Source organism: Sciurus carolinensis, chromosome X (genome assembly GCF_902686445.1).
Source record: "Sciurus carolinensis chromosome X, mSciCar1.2, whole genome shotgun sequence".
Taxonomy (NCBI): Eukaryota; Metazoa; Chordata; class Mammalia; order Rodentia; family Sciuridae; genus Sciurus; species Sciurus carolinensis.
Genome location: NC_062232.1, coordinates 43,573,522 through 43,595,395, shown reverse-complemented (window position 1 = coordinate 43,595,395; position 21,874 = coordinate 43,573,522). Strand labels below are relative to the sequence as shown.

At 41.4% G+C, this 21,874-nt stretch overlaps 1 protein-coding gene across 5 annotated transcripts in view; it reads left to right on the top strand.

The window, feature by feature from the left end:
* Positions 1-19,347, top strand: part of Smc1a (structural maintenance of chromosomes 1A) — a 55,284-nt gene extending 35,937 nt beyond the window's left edge. The window contains exons 22-27 of one of the 5 annotated variants that reach the window (XR_007106474.1): positions 30-181; positions 1,315-1,384; positions 1,682-1,792; positions 13,567-13,695; positions 14,285-16,506; positions 19,192-19,347. Coding sequence is in view for 4 of the 5 variants with exons in the window: in XM_047537025.1 (XP_047392981.1) it covers positions 30-181; positions 1,315-1,384; positions 1,682-1,792; positions 13,567-13,713 (480 nt within the window). In the remaining variant the exon portion in view is untranslated. Of the gene's footprint in view, positions 1-29; positions 182-1,314; positions 1,385-1,681; positions 1,793-2,223; positions 8,417-13,566; positions 14,253-14,284; positions 16,507-19,191 lie in introns of those variants that run through there. The other 4 variants (XM_047537027.1, XM_047537025.1, XM_047537026.1 and 1 more) reach the window with 4 other exon arrangements.
* The last annotated feature ends 2,527 nt before the right edge of the window (positions 19,348-21,874 follow it).

The following is a 21,874-nucleotide window of genomic DNA, read 5'->3' as shown; positions in this document are numbered from 1 at the left end:
CCTATCTTGACCCATCTGCTCTCCCCTAGGCATTCCTGGGCCCTGAGAACCCTGAGGAGCCCTACTTGGATGGTATCAACTATAATTGTGTGGCTCCTGGCAAACGCTTCCGGCCTATGGACAACTTGTCAGGCGGGGAGAAGACAGTGGCAGCTCTGGCCCTGCTCTTTGCCATCCACAGGTAAGGCTCTGCCCCCAGGGCAGTTGGTGGAGAGACTGAACTGAGGCCACCAGAGGCTCTGGGGCCTGAGGATATACAAAGGTCTGCGGAGGTGAAAATATTCTGGTAGCATCTGGATTGCATCCCTGTTTTCCTGTCTACTACAGTATATCTTGCCTTGGTTTTCCTGGACCTGTCTTCCCCATCTACCCTCATCTACTCAGCATGTTCTCACTGGCCCCTGCATGTATTCAGTCCTACCTCTAGGCTTTTGCTCACATGGTTGCTGGCTAATAAGCCCTTTCTGTGAAAATCTAGCTTGACTGTCACCTTCCACACCTTCATATCTCCTCATTCTCCTCCCCTTCCTCTAGGAAGCCCTGTTTGACCACTGTGGCATACGCTGACCTCCCTCTCCTGAACGCCAATAGTACTTGAGTCTGACCCCTACATAACTTAGTGCTTGATTGTACAGCGTCATGCCGTGAACATTTCTTGAGTGCTTCTCTGTACCAGACCCTGTGGAGGGATTGGGGACACAGATGAGTCAGACATGGTCTCTGGCCTAGAGATGCTCACAGATTAGTGGAAGGCAGACACATACACAATGTGCTAAGTGTTGTAACTGGGTGAGCGTGGGTGCTGTAGATACATAGAGGAGAGACACCTAACCCAGTCCGGGGGAAGGTGTGGGTGGGCTAGGGAAGACTTTTGAGGGCAAGTAACACTTCAGCAGCAGTATAAAGGATGAGTTATACAGGGAGACTGCAGGCATTCTGGACCAAGTGTGCTGCATGTGCAGAGGCAAGGAGGCATGGCAGAGCATGGTGTGTTGGGGTCGGGTGGACCTCTGGATAGCTTGGTCAGTATGAACAGAGAGGAGGACAGCTCCATCCCCCAGCCAGCCTAGAAGCTCCTGAGAAGACCCCATTTTTCATGGTTCTCCAGGATCCTGGGTCATAGGACTGGATGCAGAGGAGGGCTACATTGATATATTGGCTTTTAGGGGCTCAGGCAACATTAAGGCCTGGGTTTTTTAGTTTTGGACGAATTGAAGGGGGAAGCTGACCTGGTTGATGGGCCTTGGGGCTGTCCCACCGTGCCTTGCCACCCGCTTCCCCTCAGTGTCAGCTCACCTACTGGTTCCCTCCCAGCTACAAGCCAGCCCCCTTCTTCGTCCTGGATGAGATCGATGCTGCCTTGGATAACACCAACATTGGCAAGGTGGGTGCAAGGAAGATGGGGCCCTGCGGGGGAGGACCTCAGGTTGGGACTGGGTTTCAGGGAGCAATTCCTGAGTGTGCCTTAGCCGTTCCTGCAGCCTGCTCTCTGTGCCCGGGAGGCTGGGCCCTGGGTTATCCTCAATGTTGTAGTCAGTAGCCTTCTCTCAGCCTCTCTTCCTGCCCCACTCCACCCCCAACCCCTCCCTGTCTCCCTACTGGTTCTGACTGGAAAACACAGGGGGGAGTGTTAGGGTTTGAGCCCTTCTAAGTGCCCGGCACCTTCCCCCTGCCCCCACAGGTGGCAAATTATATCAAGGAGCAGTCGACTTGCAACTTCCAGGCCATTGTCATCTCTCTCAAGGAGGAGTTCTACACCAAGGCTGAGAGCCTCATTGGAGTCTATCCTGAGGTAGGGCGGGTCTGGCTCAGGAGCCAGTCCCACTCTCTGCCTGACTTCCCAGGGCAGGAAGGGAAGGCTACAGTGGAGGGGCAAGGGGCGGGGGAGCATAGGGAATCAAGTCCTGCACGGCCATCTGGGCTCCTTGGAGCCCTGCCCTGGAGGCTTAGCCAGCCTAGTCGGACAAGGCTGTTACATTTGGGAACAGGTGTAAAGGCCAGGAAGAGACAGCCAGACAGTGGAGAAAGGAGGAGAGTGCAAAAATAGGCAGGGAGAGAAGGCACATGGGACTGAACACATCATCTCACACCAGAGAGAACAATTGCCTGGGCTATGGGCAGATATGTAGGGAGGAGGGTTTGAGGCCCCTGGTCCTGGGGCGCTAGACCCCTCTTAATTCTCTCCTTACAATTTTATTTTTCTTTTTCTCCCTCCTCCTTCAGCAAGGGGACTGTGTGATCAGCAAAGTCCTGACCTTCGACCTCACCAAGTACCCAGATGCCAACCCCAACCCCAATGAGCAGTAGCAGTAGTTCTGCCCTCCCGTCCTGTCTGGATTCCTAAACTGCCCCTCTCCCAATCTGAATATTTGGCACCCAACTTTCCCCTCCCTCCTGGCCCTGTTTGGTGTAGTCATGGGATTTAGGCACTGCTATCAAGCACGAAGAGGAACAGAGGTGATATTAGGTCTGGAGCAAAAATTCCTGAGCTACAGGGAGCATCCTGGCCTCTGGAAGGAGGTGCTGAGCTGAGCTGAACTGAGCTGAACAGGGCCATCTGTCCATACCACCCACTCCCAGACTGTCCCCCCATCACCCATAATCATGGGTCCCTTGGGCTCCTGGCCCACTGAGTGTGTGGGTATGTATGTGTGCTTATGTATGTTTGCCTGTGTGCATGTGGGTGTGTTTGCAAAATAATAAAAAATATTGGAGACCTGTTTTAGAAGAAGCCTAGGCTGAATTTGATTCCAAGAGACCTTAGGATGACAGCACCCAGAGCTGGGCAAAGGTACTCGGGATCTCATAGGAGTCTTAGGCAGTCACTGGAAACTGCCCTCATTTGCTCATTCATATTATATTCATCAGATACATACTGAACACCCTCTATTTGTCAGGCTCTCCTTAGATTACTGAGTTTAAATTAGACATGATCTGTATCCCAGTAAGGAGATGTAGTGGATTCATGAATTATAGTGATTAGCCAAATGTTCAATTTGAGAAGAGGATGATCACCTCCAGGTTTCCTGGAGAAGATCATGTTTGAGCTGGACCTTGACAGATTGGTAGGATTTGGTCAGGCACTAGAAGCAAAGCATGGGCTCTAGGGACAGACAATTATGGGTTCTGGTCCCACTTTTTATCACTTAGTAGTTGTTTGACATTGGGCAAGTTATTTTACCATTTTACCTTTCTGTGCCTCAGTTCCCTCATCTGTAAAATGGGGCTAACAATATTACCTACCTCATAGGATTTAATGATGTCAAGCTCCTCACTGGAGGTATTATCCATGTGTGGAGCCAACTAGGTGCCGACCCCTCAGAATACAAGCCTTCTCATGCCTGGACCCTTGAGGGCTTCTGATCCTGGCTTTTAGGGACAGAAGGAACCTCCAAATCTTGGAGGTGCTCTGGTTAATGAGAAAGTTCCAGGGAAATGATGGGGTTTACCTAGTAAGTGAAAGGCCCGAGAAAGCCTATAGCTTCAACCATGTATAACTGGGTGCTTGGGCCCCAATTTGGGTTGTGAGGAACTAGGAGGAGAGGTAACCTGGGCCTAATATGTGAGAATCCTGTTGGGACCTAACCTCATTAGGTGTAAGGACTGTAAAGGCAACAAAGCCTGATGCAATGAGTTCAGCCTTCACTCATTCACATACATCATCATACTTGTCTTATCCTGATCCATGTTATTGCTTTTCTGTTTTTAAAAAGTTAAATCAACTGAAGGTGTAGTTCATTGGTAGAGCACATGCTTAGCATGTGCAGGGCCCTAGGTTCAAGTCCTAGCTGCCCCCCACCAGAGTTCTAACTACACGAATAATGCATGAATCCATTCTCTTTAAGAAATTAGATTGTTACAGATAAAGGTAGCCTCATTCAACTACAACTACTCCCCCTCCTACTCTTTCCCCTCTTAACTGCTGTTAGGTTTATTACGCTTCCATCTAGACTTTAATATTTTACATACATATATGAATTTGCTGAAAATATCATGTCTAATGCAAATGGTATATTGAATTGTTCTTCAGTTTGCTTTCTTTGCTTAACAGTGTTTTTGAAAGCTACACATTGCTAAGTGTAGATCAATCCACCCTCTGTAATTGCTGTATAGATTGCCATCATATGACTCTACCACATTTTATTTACCCATTTCTCTTGTGATGGACATTAAGACTTTTTTAAATTTTATTATTACAAAATACTACATAGGAGTATCCCTGTATCTGTGTGAAAGTGTGTCTGTGTGTCTGAAAGTTTACCTGGGTTGATTCCTAGAAGTGGAATTGCAGAGTCATAGGATATTTATATATTTGTTTCTGATAGATATTTCCAAATTACCCTCCTGTACTATTTACTCAGTATTTTTCGTGAGGTGATTGAGGTCTAACATTGTTATCTACATCAGTTTCATTCTAAGTAGTGATATCCATGAAGTCAGCAGTTCGATGTGCTAATTATGTATTTTTCTAATACGTATTAAAAGGCATGACATCTAAACAAAAAAAAATTGTCTGTGTTCAACCAAAGAAATCACATACCACCAGTGGTATATGTGCCATAATTTGGCTAATGCTGGCACAGTTTGGGGATCAGACCTGGTTCAAATCCTAGCTGTAGAAACTTGGGCAAGTTACATCCTCACTGAACCTCAGTTTCCTCATTCTATAAAAGGAGATAAATAGGACTTATAGATGGGTAGCTCAGTGGTAGAGCTCTTGCCTAACATGTATAAGACCTGGGGTTTGATTCACAGCCCTGACCAAAAAATAAAAGGAGATAAACACCTACCTTGCAGCAGTGAAGGAAGATTATGTGAATATATTTGAAGCAATTTAGCTGGCATATCTAGATTACCACAACTTTTTAAAGGTAGTGGTTGCTATTCTCCCTGCTTTACAGATGAGAAAACTGAGACCCTAAAAGGGTTTGTGATCCACTTATCAGATAGCAGTGCGAGCTTGAAACCAGGTCTTCCAATTCATTCTAGTGCTTTTTCTACTATAAAGGTGATTATCAACTTTGGCTGTACATCAGAATTAATTATTTGTGAAGCTTTTCCTTTTCCCTTTTTAAAAATCAAAGCAACATATACACAGGTGAAAATAGTACAGAAGGGCTTTAATGAAAAGCAGCAGCTCCCTGCTGCACCCCCACATCCAAAGGATTGTGGAACTCTTTAAAAATAAATCGGTCTGGTCCCGCCTCTGGAAATCTGATTCAGTAGGTGTGGAGAATAACCTGGATAACTAGTCCCTACCTTTCAAGATATAAAGGGCTAAGGCCTTGACACATAAGTGCTACAAAGGATCTTCAAAGACTTAGGTCCAAAGGGCAGGTGAGATGACTTGTCCAAGATTCCAGTGGTTTAGTGACAGAGCCCAGAGTTCCACTTGGATCTTAGTGCTTGCCTGCTGCTCTTTCCTCTTGTGCCCCACCACTTCCTGTCACTGCAAGGCAGCAAAAGTCAGTGAAGGCTGTGCTCAGAGGAGGTGTGTTTCTAAGCAAGCTGGATCCAAGTAGAATCTCTAGGGCTTGTTGGAGGAACCAAGTTGACTCCTTTATACCCTGGAACCATTTGCCTTGGTTTAAGGAGTTGAGAGTACTCCACAACAATATCTTCCTTTAATTATGTGCTTCACTCTGGGAATGATAGTATGGTATACCAGGAACACAAAGATGAGTCAAATCATTTTTCTGCCTTTGAGGAGTTCGCTTTCTAGTTGGGGAAGTAATTCATACGATGGCCATTAACCATATGGTGATCAGTTCTCTGACAGAATCACAGGAGGGACATCTAGCTTGGATAGATTCAGGGAAGGCATCCTCTAGGGGGTGACACCTGAACTGAGACTTGAGGGACTGGTTGGCATTAGGTAGTTGAGAAAGAAAAAGGGAATTCCAGGTAGTGGAAACAGTATGTATGCACAAAGACCTGAAGGCAAGAAATAGCAAAGCAATTCAGGAATACTGAAGAATAAAGATCCCTGGGGTAAAGGAAAAACAACAAGGAAAGCTAGGGGTAGTCAGGAAGCATAATGGAAGAGGGTTGTAGGCCTGGCTAGAGTTTGGTGGGACAGTGTGGTTTCCATACTGTCTGTACACAGGAAACCTACAGGCCATTCTGGGTCCCAACCTCTAAACAGTTTCAGCAATTTAGTTTTCGTTAATGCTTTTAAAGGTCACATGACCAGCATGCTGCAGATTTGGGACCCATAGCTTGAAGGCAGTGGGATAAACACAAAACTGGTTTTAAGCAGAGGGTACTCTAGATATGAATTAACTTGTTTCTGGCCAGCCAGCCAGGGTGAAAATGGGTTAGATAGTCATAGTGGATGCATGTAAGTTTCCCTGTTATTCAACTTCTTGCACTGTATTTGCTTTTTTTTTTTTTTTTTAAGCGGTGCTGGGGATTGAACCCAGGGCCTTGTGCTTGCAAAGCAAGCACTCTACCAACAGAGCTATATCCCCAGCCCTATATTTGCTTATTTTGTCTCTGAATAACATGTACATCCCTTACAGAAAGCATGGTACCTGACAAAACAGGCACCTAATAAAATATTTGAATGAATGAATGCATGAACGAATGCATTTGTGAGAAGAGAATGGAGACAGGGAGATTAGTTAGGCGAAAAGACCAGGAAGCCTGTTGTAGGGCAAGGGCAATAGGAATAGATTGGAAGTGATAAGATGTGAGCTGTTCAAATGATGAACTGGACTAGGTGACTGATTATTGGATGTGGAGGGTGATTGAGAGGATAGAATGAGTACCCACAAATAGCCAAGATTCCTACCCTATCCCAGTTGTCTCCTCATCCATCTGAATTAGAATCTCCTTCCAGCCTCCTCAGCACCTGGAGCTCCTCCCTTGATCAGTTCAACATTCTGTGTGCTGTGTGGTCTCTCACTTCTCCCACCCCAGCCATTGATTCATTCATTCAGTTCAATAAGTCTTGGCTAAGCACCTCCTATGTACAGTGAGGCTCCTTCAAGCCAGGACTCTGACTCCCTCTTTCCTATCTCAAGAGATGTTTTTGAGGGCTTTCCCAGGTAAGACTCATATCCCTTATCCAATAACATAGATGCCCAAAATGTTGACCTGCATGGGAACTGAGAGACTCCCCAACCCCTTCCTGAGGCCCTTGGAGGGGAATAAGGTCCCACTATTAGAAAGAGTTGGAGCCAGATCTGGAACCCAAGTTCCTTTTGCACATCACCTCTAGAGCCTCAGTCTTGATCTATATCATTGCAGATCAGGACCAGCAGAGGTGGTCAGGGAGAAGGTGGGACTTAGGTTGAGCCATGAAGGACAATGTACTGTACAGGCTGAACAAGATGCTTTCCAATTACACTGCCCCCTTTTGGAAGCCCTCATCAAACCTGCCATGCCCTCAGTCATTTCTAAGAGGTTTCTTTAGCAAAAGTTGTCATGCTCTGTACCATGTGACCTCACAGACCTGGCCAAAGATGGCTAGATTTGGATAGTACCTGACTCAAGACAGCCAATCTCTAGGCTAGCCAGAAGCCTATTAGGTGGACTTGGTGTAAGGATTCCACCTCATAGAGGTGGTGTGTTTCTAATGGAAAATGCATGAAACAATCAGATCTTTAAGGGAGACTGAATATGAGGTGTTAAGAAGTGAACAATTAATTAGAATTTAATGAGGCAGAAGTGGTGGATGAGGGGTAGCCAGAAACTAAATAGCAAAAGCAAAGAGAAAGCTTCAAAAGTCATAAGCCATGAGATATTTGTATCATGAGATCATGGAGCCACAAGATAACAGAAGCCATGAAGCAGCAAGGCAACAATGGGCCAAAAGGATGTAGAAGCCATGAAACAATAGGACCCACAGTGTCGCAAGAGCCATGAAGAACGGAACACATGAGTCAAAATTGATCATGTGAGATCCATGAAGCAGCAGAAGGCTTGAAGAGACAAGATCCAAGAAGCAGCAGAAGCGATGAGACTGCAAGAGCCACAAAGTAGCTGGAACCACATGGCAGCAAGGCAACAGAAATGGAAGAGACAGCAGGAGTTACAGTGCAGGCAGAAGCTACAGCAGAGAAGTCACGGATTAATAGGAACTGAAGCCCCAAGAGCCTCGGAGCTGCAGGAGCTGGGAGGCAGCAGAAGCCATGGGCTAGCAATGAGGGGAGCAGAAAGAAGTTAGTCAGTAGCAGTAGGAGGAGTATAAATACAGCCAGAAAGTAGTTGAGTCACCATTTTGGGAAACACTAGAGAAGGGAGCAACAGATGCCTGCAGCTGAGGGGGTGACAAGATAAGCCAGGCTCTAGAGCTGCTTTGGATCATAAACCATTTTCAAGTTTCTGTTCTTCAGCGAGGCTGCCTGTGTAACTGTTCTTGTCTTCCTTATTTCCCTGTGAATGCTTTAATAAATCCCAATCACTAACCTGAGTGTGTCTTTGTTCCTTACAATCTAAAAAAGGTTAACACTGTGGTGTGCAGTTCAGATGGGTGGGGAGCAGGGCTCAAATTCTTTCTGGTGGGTTTGAAGCAAGATGTGAAGGTGGGAATTCATTCTTTCCCATGCCATCACTGGCACATACACTTTTCATTCGGTTATTGACTATTTTTTTCTCATTCACACATCTACTTATCATTTGTTCATTTATTACTCATGCACTAACTCATACCTCATTCACTTGTTTATTCATGCATTATAATGTATATAAACATTTACTCATTCATTCGTTCTTTGCTGTAGTCACTCACATTGTTTTTCTGTCCATTCATTCTACAAGTATATTTTGAATTCCTGCTTCATGTCAGGCCCTGTACTAGGTTCTGGGGTTAACATGTACTCCCTGCCCTTCCAGGAATTCACAGTTTAATTGGGGACTCAGATAAATAATCAGGTAAGTGCACCAAGTGTGGCAGATGATACAATAGAAGTCTAGTTGAGGCAAAGTGAGCATTTAGGAACCACTGGAGTGGGGAAGATTGGAGGAATTACTCAGGAAAGCCTTTATAGAGGAAGGCGTACTGAGTCTTAAAAGAAGGATTGGTGTTTACTCTGTGGGAAGAGAGGAAAGAACATTCCAAGCAGAAGAGTTGCCTAAGCAAATTTATATGGAAAGGTTTCAAGTATTGTCCATTGCAGTGGAAGAAGTGCTAGAAGTTAGGTAATGAAGTTTATCTTTGATCCTATGAACAGTAGGGGAGTGACAGATTGGTATTAGGAATCTCAGACTGGTAGCTAAAGTGAAAGAAGATTGGGGGCATGAAACACTGACCTAAATAATTTATGTAAAGTATATGTAAGTATCATAACTGGAGGCATGAATGAGGACGTATGCAAGCCCTTGAGGAGGGAGAGAGTTCTACCAGGGGACAAGGAAGACATTTATGAAGAGGTACAATTGCTCAGTTAAACTTTAAAGAGTAGGGAGGATCCCAACTGGTGGAGATGAGAAAAGACTTCAGGTCTGCAAGATGAGACATAAGGAGGTGAGAGTAAATATACCATGTTTTTGTTTTTGTTAACATTCCAGTTTGGTGGGAGCAGGGGCTACTTTTAAGGGAGAGTCAGGAAGAGAGACCGCAGATTTTCCCAAACTATATTATATTCTGCTGCAGTAGGTCTGGAAGGACAAGGAAATACAGTGGGGAGGGGAGTCATGGATAGGAGTATTGCTTTGATTTGGTTTTTTGTTTGTTTGTTTTTTTGATTTTTAAAACTAATGTTTTCCTTAAATGTTCATTTTATTTTAAAAATATTTAAGAATAGAAGTAATGAATGCATGTTATATAGTAAACTTAAATCTGAAAAAATCATATGGAAGGACTTATAAAAAGCAAGAATTTTTACTGCCCCACACATTCCCACTCCCACTCTTTCAGCACCCATTTTCAGTTATTTCTTCCAATTGTCTTCATATCTAAATAATATATGGGCATTTTTTAAATCATCAACTTCAGACATTACATACTGATGTCCTCTGTGACAGGCAAGAATTTAGATCATTTACACCAAGGTCAACTCTTCCCGCTTCTAATATAGTTAAGTTTATTGGTTAACTTTTGGATTTTAAAAAAATTTTTAGTTGTAGATGGACACAATACCTTTATTTTATTTATTTATGTGGTGCTGAGGATCTCATGCATGTGAGAAAAGCACTTTGCCACTGAGCCCCAGCCCCAGCCCAACTTTTGGAATTTATTTAACACCTTTATATTTTGTTCTATGAACTAGAGACAGTATTTCTTGTTCAGCATTTTGTTAGATGAGAAAATACACTTTTCCTTTAGCCCTTGTTCCCACTGTTAACCTACCAACCTCTGTCATCTGGCCTTTTATATTTTCAAACCCAACAACATTGAATTCTGTTCTGTAAATATGACCGAGGGAGTTGGTTTGGTTTTGGTATTTTTACTGTTTGATTCCCAAAGTTGAAAGGCAATAAATAGCTATTAATATGACTATGTAAATATTCTTAATTTTATTTTATTTTTTAAATTTTGAGACAGGGTCTCACTGAGTTGCCCAGTCTGGCCTTGAACTTGGCAGTCCTCCTGCCTCAACCTCCCCAGTCACTGGGATTACAGGTATACATCACCATAACTGGCTCTATTCTTCCTTTTAGGGCCAAGAAATTTATGATTTTTTCTTATAGCAAACTCTCTTTTCTGAGGTTTCTAATTTTTCTTCTTTTACTATTTTATTTGATTTTATATTCCATTTTTTTCTTTCAAAATTTCCATTAACACTCAGAATTATTCCATATCTACTTTATGTCCCCCCAGGAGACCTTCTTTCTGGAACCCTTCATTCCCTTTTCAAATCTGAAAGTTGTTTTCTAAGGCATAATTTATACCTTATCATTTTTGGATTTCCCTTCACTGCTTTCCAGGATTATATTCACTATTTACTAATTCCCAGGGTTTTTGTTTTGTTTGCTTGTTTTTCCCATTGATTTGATGAAGCACATCCTCAAGTACCTTTTTAGAAAGGCTGTATAAAAAGTCAACTTACTGAGTCTTTGCATATCAAGAAATACCTTTATTCCCTCCTCACTCTTGGCTATAAAATTGGAGTTTCGATATCATTTCCCACACAATTTTGAAGGCATTGCTCCACTTTCTTCTAGCATCCAGTTTTGATGATAAGAAGTCTGAGGATCACAAGTTCAAGGTCAGTGTTGGCAAATAGTAAGATCTGATCTCAAAAAATAAAAAAAAACTACAGATGTAGCTCTGGTAACATGCCCCTGGGTTCCATCCCCAGTACAAAACAAAACAAAGCAAAAATCTGATTATCAGTCACAGACATAACTGCTTTATATGTATCTTTTCCCATCACTTTTTCTCCTTTCCTTTCAGGAACCCAAGCACACAAATGTTAGATCTTTTTTAATAGTCTCACAGGTCACCAAGGCTGTGTTCATTTTTCCCTACTCTACTTTTTTCTGTTTTCCAGACTGGGTAATTTCTATTGCTCTGTCTTCAAGTTAATTGATTCTTTCCTTGGTCCTCTCCATTTTGCTGTTAGCCCAACCACTGAGGTTTTTATTTTTCAGTTCTAAATTATCCATATGGTTCTTTATATCTTTTACTTCTTTGCAGACAGTTTCTACTTTTTCATTTGTTTTGAACATGTTCCTAGTCGTTGAGGCATTTTTTATGATAGCTCGTTGAAAATTCTTGTCAGATTATTTTAACATCTCTGTCATCTCAGTGTTGGTGTCTATTGAGTGTCTTTTTCTCATTCGAGATTTCCCTGGTTCTTGGTATGATGAGTGATTTTCAGTTGAAACCTGGGCATTTGGGTATTGTGTTATGAGATGCTGATTTTTTTTTTCTTTTTTGGTGGTAGTGGGGATGGAACCCAGGACCATCCCTTGGCAAGCACTCTACCACTGTGCTGCATCCCTAATCAAGATTCTGGATCTTATTTAAATATTCTGGTTTAGCTTCCCTCCTCCAACACCACTCTGACAGTGGAAGAGGGAACACTGCCTCATTAATGTCAGGTGGGTGTACAAATTCAAGTTCCCACTCTCCATTGATACAGTAGGGGGTGGGTTTCCTCCTTACTGCTATGCAAGGATGGGAGTTCCAGCTACCCATGCAACTTCTCAGTGGGAAGAGAAAGGGGCAATCCGTTTACAAACAGGGTGGAAGTCTAGATTCCCTTATTGGTGCAGTGGGTATAGGGCCACAATTTTCTTCTGTGGTGTTCGAGTGGAGTAGAGCAGTTATTGTCTAATTGATGACTTCTCTGACCATAATTCTTGGATATCTGAGGTGAAAACTCAGGTAACTCACCACCCTGTCACTTCTCTACTACCTGGTTCCCTACAACATTTGCCACCATCTTTCCACCTTTCAGAGTCTTATGTTTACATATAATGTTGAAGGATTTTTAATTGGTGGAAAGAATGGGAAAAGTACTTTTACTTCATCTACCCCCTTTCCTGTTATTTTTAAAGAATTTGTTTTTGCTGTTCTAAAATTTCATAATTATGTGCTTCAGTTTGGGATCTTTTGTCATTCATTTGCCTGGTCACTTGTTACGTCCTTTTATTTCCCTTTAACTCTGGAAGATTCTCTTATGTTATTTCCTTGATATGTTCCTCTTCTCTATTTTCTTTGTTCTTTCTTGGAAATAAAGTTGGATGGTGGAACTTGCAGATATGTCTTTTACAATTTTTAATCCATTTTCTCCTGTTTTCCATCTTTTTCTCCCTCCTTTTTCTTTCTCACTCCCACTCCCCTTTCTCCCTAGATTTTTCCGTCTCTGGTTTTTTTCTTTTGGTTACCTTCTGGGGGAAGATTTAGCATTATCTTTCAACCCTTCTGTTGCATTTCCTTTTATTTGACAATTACATTTTAAATTTGCAAGTATTCATTCATTTATCTTTTCCTTTCTTATAGCATTCTGTTCTTGTTTTATGGATGTACTATAATCTTGCATATCTCTGAAAATAATATAGGTATTTTTATATTTCCTTCTATTCTTTGAAATATCTATTTCATTTGGGATTGTTTTTTCCCTTGATTGCTTATTTTGATCTCTTTATTACATGATTCAGTCTGTTCTCAAAGAAAACCTGTTGATCCATGGTTGTTTGCTGGTATTTTTAAATGTAGCAATGAAAATCTGATTGGAAACTTTGTGTATGGGGGCAGTGCTAAGGAACTTGTGATTTTCCTTTAGGATAGATAATTCAAGAAAAGCTAACTATGTGCTGTAGAGTCCCTGAATGCCAGAATGTTAAGATCTTTTCTCTGAGATTGTTCGGTTTCCTTAGAGAAGAACCCTCTGGTTTTGGACTAATAAGTAGACACCTCCCTGACTGCTATGAATTGTACACAAGAGAATGGGTTGATGGTTTGATATACGGCCTTCCCTTTTTTCAGCCCCCACATCTCACTCCCAACCCTTCATCATACTTGGCATTGTCAAGACCCAAGAGTCTCCAGGCTTCTGCAGAGAAAGACCAACTCATTCCTCAGAGACATTTCCTCCATGCATATTCCAGGCTATGGCTCCCTCCACCATGCTTCATCAGTCACCATTACTCCATTTACTTCTTATCTTCCAGAAATTTGTTGAAATCTCTCTTTTGCGGATGGACCTGCTCCCATTCTCTTCATCATTGTGTTTTTATACCTTTTTATTCCTTTATGATCATTTTAACAGGATCTCAAGAGGGAGTGGAGATAAACACATGGTAAGTCTGTCATCTTGACCTGAAAATCTACTAGTCTACCTTTAACTGTTTTTAGTTTTTCTGGTAATTATCCTCATATCTCTAAATAATATACAAATTTTCTATTTATCAACTTATCTATCAATTTTAGTCATTGTTGACATCCTGCTGTTTATGCCACCTAACTACCCTCCTCCTATGCTTTCAGTATAGAGATATGGCCAATTATATATCCTCTATTCCTTACCTTTTAACCTTTAACTAATAGACTTATATTCTATTTCTTAATTCTGTCATCTTTACTTTGACTTTTATATTAACAAGATTAATGATGTTTACATTCTGTCTGTAACCGTAATTAAGTCATCCATACTTTGCTGATAGTTCATTCTAAAAGTTTAAATTCAATAAAGTATTATGCTTTTATGATTATGTAAATATTGTTCCATAAAGATCCAATAGGATTACCTATCTTTCTATATACAGTATTTTTCCTGCAGTTTCTAAATGCCTTTCTTTTTTCCCTTGCGTTGTCTGACTTATCATCTTCTCAAATTATTTCAAATTTTCAAGGAAAGTATAAAATCATTTGAATCCCCTTTTTCCCCAGATACCTTCCTCCTGGAGCCTCCGTCTTCCTGCTCCAATTTGGACTGATTGCTCTGTAGGCCTGCGGCACAGCTGTCATCCTGGGACGTCCCTTCATTACTCTTCTGGGTTGGACCCAATCTTTCTTGGACCCCATATCTTCCTCTTTCTTAGTTACTCCCTTGTAGAAGACATTGTGGTTATTTTCCAACATCCATTCCATTCCTCCCCCATTGTATAACAACTGTGCAATTTGAGTGGGATTGACCCTACCAGCAGCTCTAGGTATAGGCCCTTATTGGTATAAACTGACCTGAGTAATTTCGTTCCCCAGCCAAGTGATGATTGGTTCAGGGATGATCCAATTATACTGAGGCTTAGGAATTTTGTTCAGCTTTTGAAGGAAGAGGTAGCCCCTCTTTCCTGTATCTGAACAAAGAAGCATGTGGCTCTGTTGCTGCTGTTAGCCATCTTGTGAATATGTGGAAGGCTTTCCTGAGGCTGGAACTGACAAGTGGAGGAGGCAGAGCCAAGAGAATCACAGAGAAATGGAACCATATTCCAGATCGTACCAGACCTGAAGTCTCCCTGCCTGTGGACTCCTAAGTTAAGTGAGCCAATAAATTGCATTTACTATTTAAGCCAGTTTGAGTTGGGTTTTCTATTGCTTATATCTGAAAGCATTTTGTTTTTGGTCATCTCCCTTTGGAAAGGATGAGTACAGATTTGGTGATATGAGGTGTATTGCCACTATATTAAGTGGAAGCAGTTTTTCAAAGTGTGAATACGGGAGAAAGGATATATGTGGGTGTAGGACAACCAAGTGAACTCTAATGTTGGTCTAGCATCTAAATCACAGTGCTATTTGGGGGAGATTCTTCCCTAGTGGGAGGCTTGATGGGAGGCAGGGCCCTGGATTTCCTACTATGGAAACTAAAGGTGGTCAGATACTTCCTCTCCTTGTGCAACAGATAGCAAGGGCTGAATACTGTGTTCACAGCTTTCAATCTGGAGTCAGTAACACACAGAAATCAGAAATATACAAATTAACAGAATGATAACAGATGAGACTATATTTGTTATGTTTTAAATTGACAGATTAATCAATAAAAAAGGAGATAGTAAACCATCAGGAAAATGATCATAGGATATGGAGAGTAATTTACACAGGCAAAAATTTGAACATATTAAGAGATTGTCAATTCTGTTCGTTAGAGAAATGAGTTAAAACAGTGAGAAATCACTATAAGAGTGGTAACATATAGAAAGCTAAATATCATCAATTGCTGATGAGGAGATGTGAGAAAAAGGACAACAATTGATGGGAGCATAAACTGGTACAGGTATTCCAGAGCAGTTTGGTAGTGTCTTACAACATTAAGTATGTGTATACCATGCAACCCAGAAATTCCCAGGTATATGTTCCAGAGAAATTCTCACACAGGTCCTAAGGAAATACATTTGAGGTTGTTGTAGCATTGTGTGTGGTAGTGGGAATTGGAAGCAATCTAGGTGTCACCATGGAACTGGATAAGCAAACTGAGGTATATCCATAGGATGGAAAAGTATAAAGCAATTAAAAGTAGTAAGCTACATTTACATATAGCCACATGAGTAGATCCCCAAACCTAGTGTTGAATGAAGAAAGTAAGAAACAGAATAAGATTTATACCATATTATAATTTATATAAATGTAAAACAACACTGCATATTTTCATGGGTATGCATATATCCAAATAAACATATGGAAGATGAATTCAAAAGATATACACATTAATTATACTGGAGAGGTTCGCCATAATGGACAGGAGAATGGGAGTGAGCATAGGAACTGAGGGGGCAAAATAATAAAGGAAAAGAACAGCCACATAATGCACCATTACGATTAACTGAACCCTGACATCCACAACCAAAAAGGCAAAGTAACAGACCCAAGGATGTAGAGTTCATGTGCAGTGGTATATCATGTGCACTGGGAGCAGCAATGGGGGTGGCAGTGGCTGCCTTCTAACCAAGCTGTTCCTACAGTAGAACCTTAACTTTGGTTCTTCCTGCCTAGCCTCCTAGTTCCTGCCCCACTTTCTTACCCTGATTTTCTGGACTCCTGTGAGTTACCTGATAACCTTGCAATAAATACCTTTTCTGCTTAAGTTTACTAGCATCCGTTTCTGTTATTTGCATCCAAGAATCCTGACTGGTCATGCATTTTGTTGGAGAACAGACTCAAGTAACTTCTTGAGAAAGGTAAATTTAAGGCTCGTTAAATGTGTGAAACATGTTATTTTTACCATCATACTTCAATGATAGTTTGGTTTTAGAATTTTATGTTAGAATAATTTTTCCTCTGAATTTTGAGGGTATTACGTTTAACACATGGTTTTTCTGATTAGAAGTAAGATGCTAATATTATTTTCATTCTTTTGGTAGCAACCTGTTTTCACTACTTCTGGAAGCTTATGGTTTTTTTTCTTCATAGCCGATGTTTTAAAATGCCACAGTAATATGTCCAGATGTGTGTTTTCCCCTCATCTATTTTGCTACGCACCTGAAGAGTGAGCCCTTTTAGACTCACATCCCTCTATTCTGAGAAATTACCGTTTTATTTCTTTGCTAGTTTTCTCTCCTTTATTTTCTCTGTTCTTTTGAGAACTCCTATTAGTTGGATGTTGATCTCCTTAGATGGTTTGTCTTTGTCTCTTTATTTTCTCTCATAATTTTTCATATCTCTTTCCTCTCTCTCTGTCTCTCTCTGTCTCTCTCTCTCTCTCTCTCTCTCTCTCTCTCTCTCTCTCTCTCTCTTTGAATAAGTGCATGTGTGTTTCTGTCTGTCCATTACTCTCAATTTCTATGCCTTCATTTTTTAATTCTGAATCCTGGAACTTTTTTGACTATCTTCTATTGGACTTTTTAGTTTTGGCAGTCATTTTTAACTTCTAAGCACTCTTATTCTCCAAAGATGCCTTTAAAAATATTTTAATTGACACATAGTAATTGTGTACATTTATGTGCTGTACTGTGACATTTCAATACATGTGTACAATGTGTAACAATTAGATCAGGGTAATTGTCATATCCATAACCTCAAACATTTATCATTTCTTTGTGTAGAGGACATTCAAAATCCTCTCTACTAGCTATTTTGAAATGTATAATTAAATGTTGTCAACCATGGTTACCCTACTGTGCCATAGAACATGAGGGGTTATTCCTCCTATCCACCTCTACCTCTCTACATACTCCCCCCAACATCCTTCCCAGTCTCCAGTAACCCAAAGGTGTCTTTTTCATAGCATCCTTTTTTTAAATAGGTGCAATATCTTCTTTGTATGTATACTTAATAGTACTTTACTGGAGTTTGGGGATAACAGCAGATAATTAGCAGGCCAGAAAGGAAAAATTAAATTGAATAACAGATATTACCTCTCCAAGAGAGTATCAGTCATGCCCCTCTGAGGAGAGCTGCCTCCTGGCTGTCCCTCTCCATAGACCCCTAGTCTGATAGCCTGTGTGGGCCAGATTACCTTCCACCAACTATATAGTTTTGACCATGTGCTTCCTATCTGCATTCCAGAGCCCCAGTTCTCACCTTGGCATCAGAGAGAGATCATTTTCCCATTCCTTACTCCCAGACTAGCTACATTTCCTGCTCCAACATAACACTCCATATATTTATGTTCTTTCTGGTACATTTTCACAGCCACCTCACAATGGTGACCCTGGTCCCCATGGCCCACACACAGTGATCATAGTAGTCAGCAGCACATTTCACAGAGTGGATGGTTTATTAGTTATATTAACAATATTTGTAGTGGAACCAACAATCAAAATCTCATTCCTCTTTACAGGGTTCCCTCCAACAGGAGTCAGTCAACAGCAGCTCAGACCTGCATGTATCCTAATGTACATCTCTCACAAACAGTAATTTTCAGTGACAGTCCAATCCAAATCCATGCTTAGGATTTAAAAATATTAACTTAGTGAAAGCAGAATACTGCTAACCTACACTCAGATTATGTCACTACATGGAACAGTTAACATTTTAATCATGGTGGATAATATTTGCTTACTCTGTACCAGGCCGTTGAATTGCCTTCATTTCATAAACGAGGAAAGTGAAGTTCCCAGGTGTCATTCGCCCAAGGTCACAGAGGTAATAAATGGCAGGCAGGAAATTGCACCATGGCATTCTAACCACAGGCAACCCTTGTAACTGCTACACAGAGCTGCCCTGGTTTCCACCAACCACATTGACATTAATGGTGATAGCACAGTTTTCTCTATGGGTGGCAGATACCTAAGATACCTTGGTCTAAGTGATAAGCCTATTCAGGTAGGTTTGCTTCTATGGTGAACTGATGCCCACTGCTCTGGTGACAGAAAACTACTACCAACTTTTAATTTTTAAACTTTTGTTTGTGTTATGGTACTGGAGATTGAACCCAGGAGCACTCCACCACTGAGCTATATCCATAAACTTTTTTTCATAGAAACAATAACTTTATTTTTTCATTTTTATATTTTATCAAAGCAATACACATAGTTTAAAAAATAAAATAGTGCTAAGCCTAGTAAAACCCAGCCATATCCTGTCTCACTCCTTCTGACTGCAAGTCTTACTTCCTAGAGGCAACTACTGTCAACTGTTTTAGTTGTTGGTTGTTTTGTTTTTTGTTTGTTTGTTTGGGGATTTTTTTTGCTGCTTCTTCTGGCTTTTATTATTCCAAACCCAATTCTCCTTGCTATTACACTCAGTGGCTGAAGAGTCAGATGCTTTCTTAGCCTCCTTTGAAGCTAAGGGTGGTTATACGACCTAGCTATGGCCAATGAGATGTTTGCTGGGGCCTTCTGGAAAAGCTTTTGATTTCCTGAGCAAAGAGACATGCATAGCTGATCCTGTCCGCTTCCTTCTTGTTTCTACCTGAAATATAGGTGTACTGCCTGGAGCCATGACAGCCATCTTGTGAACGTGAGGAGATGAATATGAGGATAAAGATAACACATTAAGGAAGAAATAATTAGAAGGAATTCACTTCCCCATCAGGCAGCTGAACCCATGCTGCACTTCCTGTTAATTAAAAAAGTGAATGAATAAATAAATAAAGCCATATGTGTTTAAGCCATTGTCAGTTGGGTATTTTTATTGCTTATAATTCAAAGGATTTTTAACTGATGGACTACCATGATTCTTTATAATATGCTTATACTATCTTAACTTAGCAGTTTGAAACATTATCTCTTGATATCTCATAAGGTAGAAGAGAATTTTTATCCCCCTCTACACATACCCCTACTTCCTTCCCTTCTTTTTTTCTAATTTGCGTGTGTGTGTGTGTGTGTGTGTGTGTGTGTGTGCGTGTTGCTAGGGATGGAACTCAGGACTTCACACATGCTAGGCAAGTGCTATACCACTAAACTATATCCCCAGTCTTCTTTTGTCTAACATATTTATATCTCAATTCCTATAAATTAGTATTCACTACAAAACTGAGAAATGTGCTATTATTACCTGGATTATTTTTCACATTTTCTTTTGTTTTCCTGAATTTAATAATTGCCTGATATATTTTTACTTATACCATGCCTAGTCACAATTTTTCCATTTGTTTCATCAGTTTGTTCATAGATCTATTAGCACATTTTTCACAAATGCTCAAATCTATCAACTCATTGATTAAAGAGGAAATCAAAAAGTTCATTGATATGGAGCCCTAAGGAACAGGGCTTTGTCAAGTCCACTGTTAGACTTCCCTCTATAGTAACTGCGTAGGGACCTACACAATCTATTGGAAGACCTGTAAGTCAGAAAGTGGAGGACTTTGTTCTGAGACTGTTTGATTTCTTTGGAGAACCTCATATTTTGCTGAAGTGAAGGTGCTTGACTCTTGTAATTTCTACCCATAAACATGGAGAACATGGAGGAGGTAAAAGGAAGGTGGGGAAGATCAGTGGTTCCAACATGCTCATTCTTTCTCCTTCCTCCTTTCTTTCTTTCTTTCTTTCTTTTTTTTTTTTTTGTGGTACTGGAGATGTACCCACCAAGGTACACCTCCTAGCCCCTTTTATTTTATTTTGAGACAGAATCTTACTAAATTGTTAAGCTGGCCTCAAATTTGCAATCCTGTCTCAGTCTCCCAAGTAACTTGGTTTACAGGTGTATGCCACTGCTCCTGGCTCCAAAATGGACTTTAACCCCTGATTGGTGCTGTATGTCTTGCTTCTACCATCAGGGTACCTTTTCTGTACCTCTCCAGGGTTTGCAGGGTAGATCAGCTATCTCCTGGTGGGTGCCCCGCCAGGTGTGGATTATGCTTATGTCTTTCCCTGCCCTGCTTTCTTAGTCATCACCCCTCTAGCCCTTTTCTGCTGACCAGAACATTATCAAAATATCTCTCCCATGGATGAGAACTCTTTGGAGTTGTGAGTTTATGCCCTTGATTCCTTTGCTCTTATTTTATGGAGTCTCAGGAATTAGAGGAAATAAATGCATTCTGCCTTCTACTTTTCTTTTTCTTTTTCTTTTTTTTTTTTTTTTTTGTTCCAGAGATTGAACCCAGGGGCACTTCACCACTGAGCTAAATCCCCAGTCTTATTATTTATTTTGAGACAGGATCTTGTTAAGTTGCTTAGGGCTTCACTAAATTGCTGAGGCTGGCCTCAAACTTGTGACTCCTGCCTCAGCCTCCTGAGTCACTGGAATTACAGGCATGTGTCACCACACTGGGCTCCACCTTCTTGAATGGCCATTAGAATCTGAATTTTTAACTGCCCCTATATTATCTGGATATACCAAGTATGGAGACCAACATCTGTGAGCCATCAACCATGGAAAAAGCATGGGTTTGGGAATCTTACAGATTTGAGTTGGAATTTTGACTCCCTGGCATCCTTACATCCATGCACCTCAGTTTCCCCTCCACAACATAGTGTCCTGGGTAGAATACAGTCCCAGAAAGAATAATAGAGTCTACCTGATAGAGTTTGGGGTAAGATTTCCTTAGGTACTATATGTAAAGCATCCAGCACAGGGCTTGGCAGACAGCAGGTGTTAAAAAATAGGAGTGATCACTTTTTAATGGAAGCAAGTGAGAAATGTGATTGGATAGAATTAAATCAGGTTTTTAGAGGGCCTGCAATGCCAGGACTTATTCTCGTAACACTGAGGAACCTTGGCAAGCTTGTCAGCAGGGGAGCAAACAGATCCTAAAGAATTTGGATTGTTTCCTCAGTCTGGTCGGGGGGAGGGAGCAAGAAGCCCTTGGCCCAGCAGTTCTTGGGTTAAAATCTTCGTCTGCATCTGAGTTATTTGTAACCCGTTGTCATGGCAACAAGTTTGGCAAGCGAGCCAGTGCTGCAAGCTCCTGACAGTGGGGAGGGGAGGGCAGTGGGAGAAGACGGAAGATTTGGAAGGGGGTTCGTCTGTGACCAGCGCCTCACTTTCCTCTGATTTGCCTGAATCTTTCAGCTGGAGATGAGGGTGAGCGTCCTCTAGGGAGAATCATTGGATGTTGGAGACTCTCCTTCCCAATCTCCTGATATTTCAGATGTGAAAATAGGCCAAGAGAGGTCCAGCATCTGGCTCAAGGCCACACAATAAGTCAGGGACTGAGACAGC